A 13,229-nucleotide genomic window follows, 5' to 3' on the forward strand; every position below is an offset into this window, starting at 1 on the left:
AAAGGTAGCTGCTGTTAGCGGGCCGGATACAGGTCAATCTTGGGTCTTGATCTGAGTCCGGTTTGGGGTTGCAGGATGCCAGGATCCGACTTTAGTCTTAGTAGTCAGAAAATGTTTAGCCGAAGAGTGTCAATGACATACAGATGGTCCATCTGAATCCGAACTTAAAGGGGCAGGATATGGACACATTACCAGGATGGATGGAGACATTTTGTATCCTATTATAGGATCCGAAATCTGATTTTATTTTACGAGATTTTATATGGTGTAAGCCCATCCCCATTTTTCCAAAAAAAAAAAGGACTGTACGGACCACACTATAGGATGATCCAAACCATCCATTTGATGGGCCACAACGTAAATAGGTTGAGCCTGAAAAATCATTTCTATAGGATGATCCTAGCCATTCAATCTATAGAGGAACTACATATTATGGAAACCTCTATAGATCAGAAGGCTAGGATTATCCTATGGAAATGATTTTTCGGGCACAATCTATTTACTTTGTGTTCCATCACATGGACGGTTTGGATCATCCTATGATGTTGTCCGTACATTACTTTTTAAAAAATACAGGACTATAAGGACTTACACCATATAAAATCTCTTTATTTTATTATCTACGAAAAATAAGGTCCATTTTTTTATAGCTTTAAGTATTATTTTAGGGATATTTCAGTAAAAATAAGTCATGTATTTTTTTGGGTATGATACACCTTTTCATTATTTTGTCATTCATCTCATTCTAGTTTCAAGTCACCCTCTTCTCTAACTATTAACCCTAAGTCCCAAATCTAATGGCCCCTTGTTGCTGCTGCTGCTCTTAAGCACCCCTCACCCTCTTTTGAGAATTTTAAATGGGACACTCCGATGGACAGTCCAATTTGAAATGGATCATGACCAAGACAACGGAAGTAGAATCCGAAGAATACTTCAAATCCGATCCGACCGATAAGGGATTGTGTCTAAGACTGATGGATTCAATCCGAAGTGGATCCATTCACCTCTAGCCGGGCCATTATAAGCAAAAAGAAAAAGAAAACGCAGAAAAAAGGGGCTCACATTTGATGATGCTGATTGATCAAATGCACATATCTCAGATGGTCTTAACCCTTTGATTTGTGGCTTGAGAATTGATGCCTAGAGGTTTTATATGTGTGCGCGTGACCTCGAGTATTTTTCATAAAGTACAGTGGGGCCCACTTCTTAGGATGATCCAAACCGTTCATTTTATGGGCCACCGCGTGAATAGGCTGTACCCCATAAATCATCCCCATAGGATGGTCCCAACCCTCTGATATGAAAAAGTGACAATAATCTAAACCCTTCACGAAAAAATGGAAGGCTTATCTTTGGGCAACCCACTTAGTTGCAATGGAGGTGGAACAACCTCCTATGTAATAGCTTATTTTCTTTGCTACGAAGAAGGAAACTAAGGGTGGACCTCAAAAGCACCACTTCTTTAATGATCCAAAACCATTCATTCGTTGGCTTCATCATATATGGGTCGTGCCTAAGGGTGGCAACGGTTCGGTTTGACCCTCAAACCGAAACCGAACCGAACATGCTTACCTCCAAACTGAACCGAACCGATCATAAACTCTAAACCGAACCGAACCGAACTGATGAAAAGGGGCATATTTATCATTTTCCTATGAAAATGGGCGCATTTATCATTGTCCAAACCGAACCGAACTGAACCGATCAAAGGTTTGGTTCTACTGAACCGAAATTTGAATCGATTTGGTTTGGTTTAACCAAACCGAAACCGAATTTTCGGTTCGGTTCGATTGATTTTGCCACCCTTAGTCGTGCCCAGAAATAAAAATTTTAAATTAAACGAATCTATTTTTAGTGGTAAAATGGACGGTTCAGGAAGTTTTAAAGAAAACAAGGGCATAGTATTCTCCACAAATTGGATGGTTAGGATTGTTCAAATGATAGTTTTTGGTTTAAGACTCATCCAATGCACGAGAGCTGATTCAAAACTAGTAGACCCCATGTGCACTTTTCCTGCTGCTATTTTTCCTTGTAAAAATATTTACATACATTATGGTATAGGTCTTTAGGAATTGTAAAACCTAATGCAAATCTTGTGAATGGGTGTAAAATAAGGGTGAAAAGAGGGGGAATGACATATTCACCCCCTTTCTTCACCGGGCCACCCCTTTAGCATAATAGAGTAGTCATAAATACACTAGAGGTGGTGGCACATGGAAGAAAAGGGGGCAAATATATCGTTTCCCATAGGCCATAGCTATGCTTTAGTAGGGGCCCAACCTCATTGTAATACAAAGAGCACACCCAATATCACATTGTGGGTCTGATTTGAATCTCCTATTGACCATTAATTGTGCTAATGTTTTAGGTGGGCATATCACTATTTGACCACACACAAGGTACAAGAGTTAGCTCACATGAATTTGAATGATCTATTACCTAGAACATAAAGTGACTTTAATTACCTCCACAAGGTTTAGGACTTGGGATGCCCATTGGATTGGTCTTGCTCATGAGCAGTGGCTGTATCAGAAAATTGCTTCCGGTACAAACATGCAATTACAAAGTTCACCTTGCAATTTTTTCCTGTTTTTAGGGGCTTTTCAAGCTCACAGCTCAAACCCACCCTCTCCTGCTCATCTCACAACTGGCCCCATAAACATTGCATGGAGTATTTCTTATTTCATGGTTGCAAAACATGCCCATAGAATTTTATCAAGAACTAAAGTTCGATTAAATTTGGCCCAATCTAGACTTTCTTGATTCAAAAGCATCGAAGATATCTTATGAAGCTTAGGATGTTTTTTCATAAGTAAATGTAGCTCATCAAGCTGACTTCACTCTCTTCTTTCAAATTCCTTGATTTCTGAGATTTTTTTTTTATCAAATCTTTCTTGAATAATTCATTAAAATCTTATAAATTTCAGATGGCAAGTTTACATACAAATTGCCCTAAATCCAGTTAGATTGCACATAGTAACAAAATTCTCAAAATAATTAAACTAATACTGAGTTTCGATGCCCCGTTTTGAAGTTTAAAAAGGCTAATGATACTGACACCAGGTTTTCATAATCACACGAACTCAGCTTGTCATTTCTTTTTTAATTGGCCTGTGAGAGCTTTTCTGGGAATTGTAATAACCTTTGACAGCTGTTTAAATTTAAAAAAAACAAGATGAGTTAGGGTGTGTTTGGCGTACAGTTTGAAATAGCGTTTGAAACGCCGTTTTGCAAAACGGCGTTTTCATGTTTGGTTGGCCAGATCAAAACAGCATTTTAAACAGCAGACGGAGGTATTGTGTGTTTGGTTGCAAATGCCCCCAAAACGGAGTTTTAGTGGTAAAATGAACAAAAAGGGAATTGTTTTAGGGAAGATTCAGAGAAAAGAGAGAGAGAGTGAAAGAGAGGGGGGGGGGGGGAAGGTGTGTTAGGGCAAAAAAGAGTGTAAAAATGGGTTTTGGAGAGGCCAAACACGTAAAAACCCACAGCCCAAAAACTCCGTTCAAAACGGAGTTTTGCAAACGAACCTCCCCCCCTCCATTTGCAAAACACCGTTTTGAGGGTTCAAAACGGTATTTCAAACGGCATTTCAAACTATGGCTGCGCACCCAAACACTACCAAATGGCCGTTCGGCCCCAAAACGATGTTTCAAACCCCAAACGGTATTTTAAACGGTACGCCAAACACGCACTTAGTGCAACTATCAAAACATGGTATTGCCATTATCAGTAGCCTTAAAAAAATCGTCTTTTTAATTAATTGTACAATTCTCAAACTCAACTCGATTTTTTTTAAAAATTAAACAGAAATTTGACATATAATTTTTCAAATAGACATTACAATAAAAATGCTTGCATTTATTTTCCAGAAAATTTCTCAAACTCTACATGCATTTTATGAAAAATTAGCTTGCCAATTGTTTCCCTAATCTGAACTTAGTAGCTATGATTGCACATTGAAACTAGCCATCCTGAAGGCTCTCTTGAAACCCACACTGTAGAGTGTAGAGTTGTGGGTTACAAATTGAAATCTTCAATTAGGTTTTGGTGTGTTCGCTTCAATGCTGTAGAACTTACTACTTCAATGTATGTTCGCAAGCTTTTATGGAATAAAGATAAGACATGGCATTCCACTTTGGCTAAGATGCCATTGATTGTTGTTATGTGTCACCCCAACTGAGTTAACTAGCACTGACTAATGGATAGTTGGAGAAAAGATCATTCTTGAGGAGTTTGAAAAGGGATTTATGTTGAGGTGAATAGATTCAGTTTAGGGTTTAGATTTAGAATATCTTTTTTTAGTAAGCTGAGATGAAACCTCAGACCACAAGGTTTAAGGACAAAGCCCTGGCAAATTGAAATAGAGGCTGAACCCAAAACTCAGGAACTTTCAGGTGATTTCAATCTTACTTTTAGTCTTTGAAAATTAGTTCAACAAACGATGGATACTCTTTACATTAACTTTTAAAACCTACTTCAATGGTTGTTTCTCTATTGAAATTCTAATTTCTCAAAAGATTCACACATTCATGCGTAAAGGGTTGCAAAAATCAACAGTTTACATTTCCTGGGGGAGCTCTAAACAGGCCTATGATCAAGATCATCGTTATGTCGCCATTTCATCAATAGTGAGGTAGAAGGCCCCTGCAAGTGTCTTTACAGGAAAAGTGAAAAAGTGACCTAGGATTTTTCTTTAAAAATTTGGTAAATTTTCTAAAACTTTTAAGGGGAAAAAAAACTAATGAAAATCTTTCAATAAACTTGGTAATGATGCTTGCCAGACAAGATCGTGGTGGGCAATGTAATAATCCAGCAATTAAGGCGACCAGGAGATGCATGAGCTTCATCATTGGGAATCATGGTTTTAGTTTCAAGATGATTAACTAGTGAAACCCATTCATCAAAGTTCACCATCTATTGTGTGCACTGATAACTAAACAAGGTGGGGTCCCATCGTTATGCACCATTATCGATAATTTCAATATTAACATAACAGACTAATTCTGGTTTATAGTACTAAAGCAAATTTAAACTTAAAAAGGAAGCTTCACTGAACTAATAACTCTGTACAAACTAGCATTCGCACCTGCAAAGACAGGTTATCTGATAAATCGCTTCCATGGTTTTGCTGGGCGACTCCCAAACAAGAGCGACTACAGGGAAGCGAACTCGGCAAAGAGAATGCAGAAATGCAAATTGGAAGATTTTCTCTTCTAAATATGGGGTATTGAAGGCTTAGTTACAGCAGATATGGGTTTAAGAAGCTTTCCCAGAAAGCGGAAGTATAAGTTGAAGGTGCCATTGCAAGAGACTAATGCGCGCTCTAAAGCATAAGCGGATACAATTAACAACGATAAAAATTGATAACTCACTAGAATAATGAAGAAACTTGGACATTCAGCAGTTTGTTAAGGCATCAGTAAAAGGGATGCCCAAAACATCCGTCACGAATCAAGGATGAAAAAAAAGTGCAATACTGACCTATAGGTGGATCCTCTCTATGTTCTTGTTTGTTTTCTGATCGGGGGTGCCAATTCCAAAAGGTGATTCTTTCAGCTTCCAGTCGGCTGATTCTTCAGGATGAAACCACTTCTTCCCTGATTAGATCTTCCATATCCACCAAAACCTCTAATCCCAATTCCGATAGGAAGCCAAGCATCGCCGGGATGTCTTTTCTTAAGGAACTACCCAATGCCTTCACAGAAAAGGAATTCAACAATTTGCTTTAACTCACGCAGACAAAGGAGTGTAAAGAGAAGCGAGGAAAGCAAAATAAATTCCAGTAGCATAAAATGTCATTGGTAGTTGTGTTAATAATATAAGGGCCCGTTTGGATCCCTCATATTTTGTATTTGGATTTGGAATTGAGTTTTGAATACAAATTGAATAGATCCGCCAGCTCATGTTGAGGGAGACAGTGGGGGAAGGGGTTCTTTCTACTGGAGGGGAGAGGTTGAGAAGGGGCTGAAGGAAACTGCCATATCTGTGGATTTTCAATTACTTATTTCGACAGCAAATTTGGAAATCTGATTTTTTTCACTGTCAGTTGCTGATTTGGAAATCCAAGGATTTGATCAAGATCCAAATCACAATGCAAAAAGAGCTGCAAATGTGAGAAATCCAAACCAAAATCTTCTCGGCATCCAAACGGGCCCTAATTTCATTGTCCATTCTGATTTTTTAATATTATTATTATTATTTCTAATATGTTTAAGGGAAAACAGTTTTCTGAGCTAGAGCTTAGATAGCTTATCTGAGTTCGAGCGTCAAACACTAATGTGGGCCCACATTTTTTGGGTGATCCAAAGCATTCATTTGAAAGGCCCTTACATAGATAGGGTGTGTACCAAAAATCAGGTCCATAGGATCATCCTAACCCATCCAAAAGTGGAGGGAAAAATGGGCAGATATTGTTTATCCACAAAGCTGCCCATTTTTTCCCTCAACAAATGGACGGGCCCATCAAATGAATGCTTTGGATCACCCCAAAAATGTGGGCCAACCCTGTTTCTGAGCTCGAGCTCAGAAACAGTTTTCCCTATTTTTAATATTATAAATTAATTATTTTCTCTATTTTTGAATAAAATAAGTATTTTTCCAGCCATTAGTTTCAACTTAAATTTCCATCACCGAAGTTTCCAACCAAGACCGACAAGTTTCGAGGTAAAACAATGTAACATTATGGTGTAATGTCTCAGTCAACGTGACCGAAACAGCACCAAAACAACCGAAATTTCAATTGAAATTTTGTACTGATTTGAATTCACTGTAATTTCATTTTAGCTGACATTGAAACCAAAGCATTTCGGAAACCAAAATTTGTTACCATCAGCAGAACAAGTCGATGTGAATAATGAAGCTGTTGCAGCAAAAGTTAACGACAGCATAGAAAAAAACAAAAGGAAAAAGAGGAGACAAGGAGAGAAATCCAGTTTCAGTAAAAGAGAGTATTGGTGCAGGGATAAGAAAACATCCACCGGAGGAAATTGATGGGCATAAAGAAAAAAGGAAAAAAGAGAACTAAGATCTCCGTTGAGAGGGACATAAAGGAGTCTTCAACAGTATAAAACCCATCCAATGTTTCAAAGAACTTGTGAAAAAAAAATTGAAAACCAGTAAATGAAGGTTAAGATTTTTTCCTGGACATTAACTATACATTGAAGCCAAAATTTTCCAGAATGAAATTGACGCAGCAATTGTTTAATATAATATCACCACTCAATGAATGACAAAAGTATACTCTTTTAAGTTTTAAAATTTAAGAATAGTGTAGGTTCGAAACTACCTTTCTGTCCTCTTTCTTTTGCTGATTTATCACCTCCAAAGGCCATTTGCTCACCAGCTTCTGAAGCTCAACTGTAACATCTGGCTTCTTCCGATCAGGCATATTCTGTTGCACAAAGATAATGCTAAAGATTTCTTTTACTATAGAAATTTCTAATTGGCTGTCCAGTCCAGAAAGATGGGATTAAACTGAAAAAATTGGGAAAAAATGGGACGGACTAAAAGTTCACATCAGGATGAGAAATGGAATCTGGCTCAAAGCCCATTTGTTTTTTAAGAAAACCAAAAGCCCAACCCCCAATGCTACCCTAGTACCGCCGACTTTCTTTCCTATTCATATTTAGATTTACAGTTAGCAACTCGACACATGAGGGAAATGGACAACTGACAGGCCAGTAGTGCTCCAAATTTATCTTGTAATCGAGCGGGATCCAGCTCAAGCCCATTTGCTTTGTAAGAAAACCAGAGCCCAACCCTGGCCATTGCTACCCTAGTAAGCTAGTACCGAAAACTTTCTTTCCCATTCACATTTAGATTTACAGTTACCACCTAGACATATGAATACCCATGCTTGGCACTTCACATTGAAGTGTCGAACTGTGCACATGCTATATCCAGGTAACATAAATTCATTCAAATAGATAGTTTTTTTTTTTTCAAATAACCACAGATTTTTCAACGAAGCAGCACAGATTTTTTGGACAGAAATGGCAACTGCGAGAACACCAGACACCCTTATGGCTCCCAACTCCCAACCCATCTTTTAGAGTGGTACTTGTTCCTAATAAACTGAGATTGGTCATTCCGATTTAGCTTTTATCTGTTCGTTGAAAAATAGCAACACACTGGTAATTTTCCTGAACCAATGAAGTTATAAGAATCACCAAACAATAATGACAAAAACATAGCTATGAGGACCTGCTAGTTGACAATCTGGGTGGAAAATTGACCCCAATGTATATAAAAAAAAAATTTTATAGTGAGAAAATTTTTTACTATACTTCAAAAAGTTCTCTATGATATTTTTCTCACATTTTAGACTTGCAAACCAAAACCCACCTCGTTGAGCATATGAATGATGGAAGCAGCATTCTCAGGCTTATTTTCAAGTAGATATGCCTGTCATAAGCAGCAAGGAAAGAACAATTACAGATCTCTCGAAGAATACTATAGATGCAATACCAAAATAAAAGCTTCAGACTGCAAAACAGGCATTGTTTTATTCATTCTCATTAGTCTGTAGTCTATATGAGCATCATCTGACCAAGATGTCCATCCAGGGCTGTCCATGATACTTCTACAGTTGTGATACTATTTATGTGCTACAAGTCCATAGGCTCTAAAAGCTTTAAACAAATCTTAATTATCAGAAATAAAAACAAAATAGCTGGTTTACGACAAGCACTTCGGCAAGTAATTAAATAAGAAACAACCAAAACTCAGGGTATTATATTAACTATTGAGGTTTATTCTAAAGAATGCACGCATGCTGAACAAAATCTTTTTCCTGTAAAACTTGCTCGATTTAGATCGGGAAAATCTTACGAATTTTATGAAACCATGTGCTATGGCTCGAATCCGTAGTCAATCCTATTTCCGATAGGAGCAGTTGACAATTGAATCCAATTTTTCCATTATTTTACTATCCGTAATAGTGTGAAAAGAAGGCCCCAGCTCCAAGTTGTTCAAGAATAGTGGAATAGTGGCGTTGAGTTTCTCGACCCTTTGCCTCAAGATTAGTCAGTTCTATTTCTCGATGGGGGCCAGGAAGGGATATAACTCAGCGGTAGAGTGTCACTTTGATGTGGTGGAAGTCATCAGTTCGAGCCTGGTTATCCCTAAACCCAATGTGAGATTTTCTATTTTTACTTGCTCCCCCGCCCTGGTCGAATGAGAATGGATAAGAGGCTCGTGGGATTGACGTGAGAGAGTAGGGATGGCTATATTGCTGGGAACGAACTCTACGCTAATATGAAGTTCATGGATACAAGTTATGCCTTGGAATGAAAGACAATTTCCAATTAGCTTTGCCAACGAACAAGGAAGCCAATAAGTAATGCAACTATGAATCCCATGGAGAGTTCGATCCTGACTCAGGATGAACGCTAGCGGCATGCTTAACACATCAAGTCAGACGGGAAGTGGTGTTTCCAGTGGCGGACGGGTGAGTAATGCTTAAGAACCTGTCCTTGGTAGGGGAACAACAACTGGAAACGGCTGCTAATACCCCATAGGTTGAGGAGCAAAAGGAGGATCGATTCGAGGAGGGGCTCGCATCTGATTAGCTAGTCGGTGAGGCAATAGCTTACCAAGGCGATGATCAATAACTGGTCCGAGAGGATGATCGGCCACACTGGGACTGAGACACGGACCAGACTCCTACGGGAGGCAGCACTGGGGAATTTTCCGCCAATTTGGCATTGATCACTACTTATACATATTCTGTTCTCATTTCAAAAAAAATAAAATAATAGTAATAACATATTCTATTCTCCCATCTCAAATGAATTTTGTTCGTTGTGAGATGAGAGATTCAGTATCAGCATAGCATAATCCCAAATCCACACAGACAAAAATACATTCATAGATACTATAAACGATGTAAGGGGAAAAGGTTTGCTCCTCTGCAGGTGTCCTCCACACTTCTCATTGGTGGAAGTGATAGGACCAGCCTGACATGAAATGGGCAACCATTCTACTGTTATAGGGCCAGTAGTAGGAAGAGAAGACACCAAAGTATCCTCCCACAATGGATTGAAGAAGTGCTCTTAACAAATATGTAAATTTTATTTAAGGATATGCTGATTTATTATTAGATCATTGTTTGTAATTCTAGGCAAGTTTAAAAATTCAAAACTAAATTGGGACTTCATGAGTTGAGTGAGTTGAGTCGACCTGAGAATTGGTCAAGTTCAACCAATTCCAATAGTTAAAACTTGGAAAAATAGATCCGTACTCAAAATATCATCTTCTGTTTTTTTTTCTCTGAAAGATAAAATACAATCTTACGGTTATAGACAAAAGTTTTATTTTCTCCACAAGAAAGAAATAATAATAAGGAAAAAGAAACCCAAACTCCTTTGCTTTGGCGCTCTGTTTTCATTCCCTTACAATTTTCTCGTCGGTTGCTTTTTTGAAAATGTTACCAACCTGTAACTGCCTATTAGAAGAGTGTAAATCAAAATCTTAACCAAATACGGGAGACTAAGTTACCTTCTCGAGTTCCCTATCAAGTTTAGAGTTGTTATATGATGGATGCCCATATTTTTCTTCTGATATGTATGGGGGTGAGGCCACTTGTTCAATTATCCAAAGTCCAGTTGACGTAGTTAGCTTCTCGAGTTCCCTATCAAGTTTAGAGTTGTTATATGATGGATGCCCATATGGGGATTGGGTACACAAAAGGATTAAGAACTAAATAACGTGGATGACGAAATACTAGTAAATGGGGATTATGTTTCGAATTGAAGGTGATGGAATTAGGAGTTCAAATTGGAGAAAATACCTATTCTAGATCATTTAACTCTTCTAGTTCTTCATCAAGTTCTAGGATGGCTATGATACCATGTTGATCCTTCAACAATCCAGCCACATCCAATTTGTATGGAAGTAGAACAAAAAAAAGAAGAAAGAGAAGAGAAGAAAGAAAAGAACAGATGGGGTGGGGGGAGATTGTAACTATAATCCAACGACCACTTATATATAGTTATAAAGTTCTTGTAAAGTTACTCCTTTGTCTCCATCATTATTGTGTAGTGGTTTTCTCTGATCCATTTAATGTATCCTATAAGACGTCCCTAAACATTTACGCGAGGAGACACTAAATGTCATGAGTCAACAAGCCAATCAATGACTTTCTGCATATACACATCCTAGTTACGTTCCCAATTGTGTTGATCGATAAGCAATTTGCATTTCCATTTCTTTTTTTCCTTTCTCTTTGCCTAAGATGTGCCAAGAACCCTTTCTAATTATGGATGAAAATGGCAATGAATGAGGTTACTGATTGTAGATGGGAATCAAAATGGGAATCGAAAGCGGGAATCGAAGGCTACCAGGAAAAAATCCTACTCAAGGTTGCCAGAGAGCGGGAATCGAAAGCGGGAATCGAAGGCTCCCAGGGAAGAATCCTGCTTCCATGGTCTATACAGTTCAGTATCTCCTTTATGGCAAAGTTTAAGCTAAAAGCTAGACTAATAGCTAAAGTGGATGCTCATAAACCCTTTTTTTTTCAATGCCAGGGTAAACTCAAACCTTTGGCACTGACTAATCTGAGATGCTCCTATTGCAAAACTTAATTGTCCCAGTGTTTATTTTTTATGTTGCTGATATGGATTGGCCATTATGGCAGATTGATGTTAAAATGCTCTCGTGAATGACGATCTACAAGAAGAATTCTATATTGAGCAACCACCTGAGTTTGTTCATTAGGGTGACTCAATTAAGGTTTGCACATTGAAGAAGGCTACTAATGGTTTAAAGTAATCTCTTCTTGGTTGATCAGAGAAATTTAACACTATTTTCACTGCATATAAGCTTTGCAAGATCCACGCGGATCATTCTGTGCTTATTTTTAGGAGATCTGCTAATATAACTGTCTTGGTTGTGTATGTTGATGACATCATTATTACATGTAATGACCAGATATGTACGGATTAGAGTTCCAAACTGGTAGCCAGTTTGTTCATCTTACATCTTAAAGGTACGGCCGATAAACGCATCATTTTTCAGCCGAATAGCCATTTGAGAGTTGAGAGTTACTCTGATTTTGATTGGGTAGGATCTACCTATAAGAGAAGGTCCACTATTGGGTATTGTTTGGAGGCAACTTGGTGACTTGGAAAAGAAAAAGGCGGTGTGATTGACAGGCCTGACGCAAAGGCAAAGTCCCTGGCAATGGCTCATACTACTTGTGAGCTAATGGGGGTTAAAAACTCTAATGCTTGAGATGGATTCTAAGGTTGATAAACCAATGAAGATGTATCGTGATCACTAAGCAGTTAGTCATATATCAAGCAATCCAATTTACATGAGGACTAAGTTGGGCATGGGAGATAATTTTGCTCCAACTTGAGAGGGGCGGAGGAGAACTTTATTTCCATAATGTTTATCAATATTGTTAGTACAGGGGTAAGATTAGTCTTTTTTTGTTTGTTTCCACTTATGAATAACACTCTTGTAATATTATTCCATTGCTATTTTATAAGTTTAAGAAAGAGTCATGTGGGATGATGTTCAGTGACTTTCAAACCTCACGGCTTTTCTCACTTCACTACAACCCTTTGTTTCTTATCTTCTCTTCTCATTAATTTTTCTTTCTTAATGGTCTTCTCATTAATTCTTTTTCTTCTTTTGATTTCCACAACATGAAAAAATAGGGTATAAATTAATCAAAAAAGGTTCCACAAATCAAAGGGTTAGAACAGTTTTGATGGGAGACTTCTGGTGCATGGCTTATCCACAGCAAGGCCTAGCTGATAAATGGATTCGATCAATGAACAAGAGGCCCTCACGCGTACTTTAACCCACACAAAAAATATGCGCATTAAACAAATAATAACAAAGTTTTAAACCAAAACTTTTAGGAATTAGGATATATTTACGGGTCTAAATTATGCTACCCATGCTCTGATAATTTTCAAAACTTCATTAACACTGAATTCAGAATAAAATTTCTCATGGCTAACCTGAAGCTGCCATTCGAAATCCAAGTGAGTTGAAACAGAGATTAATGGAAAAAACTAAAATCCAAAGTTTTCGGGCAAGTTTGAGCCATGATGATAAGGGACATCACCTTAGCACATGAAAAGCCAGTCGCAAGATTGTGCTGATTCACAGTCTTTAATCTAAGCTCTTCGATTTTCCATATAGACTGAGCATCTCCTGCAAAAGTACATGTTACAACATTTTCGATATGAATGCAAAGTATATGGAGACCATAATCA

The 13,229-nt window shown here is 38.0% G+C and overlaps 1 protein-coding gene and 1 pseudogene across 1 annotated transcript in view; one reads left to right on the forward strand and one right to left on the reverse strand.

The window, feature by feature from the left end:
* Window positions 1-5,190: 5,190 nt before the first annotated feature.
* The window catches only part of LOC143876082 (uncharacterized), a 41,253-nt gene continuing 33,214 nt past the window's right edge, over window positions 5,191-13,229 (reverse strand). Inside the window, exons 9-12 of the mRNA XM_077377704.1 lie at window positions 13,079-13,167; window positions 8,344-8,403; window positions 7,286-7,390; window positions 5,191-5,695 (exon numbers count right to left, since the gene is read on the reverse strand). Of these exons, the coding sequence (XP_077233819.1) occupies window positions 5,576-5,695; window positions 7,286-7,390; window positions 8,344-8,403; window positions 13,079-13,167 (374 nt within the window). The 3' untranslated portion in view covers window positions 5,191-5,575. The remainder of the gene's footprint in view (window positions 5,696-7,285; window positions 7,391-8,343; window positions 8,404-13,078; window positions 13,168-13,229) is intronic.
* LOC143876319 (18S ribosomal RNA) lies at window positions 9,411-9,676 on the forward strand (annotated as a pseudogene).

This window comes from Tasmannia lanceolata, unplaced genomic scaffold, assembly GCF_043159265.1.
Source record: "Tasmannia lanceolata isolate RefF3 unplaced genomic scaffold, GAP_Taslan_0.1 ptg000004l, whole genome shotgun sequence".
In the NCBI taxonomy this organism is placed as follows: domain Eukaryota; kingdom Viridiplantae; phylum Streptophyta; class Magnoliopsida; order Canellales; family Winteraceae; genus Tasmannia; species Tasmannia lanceolata.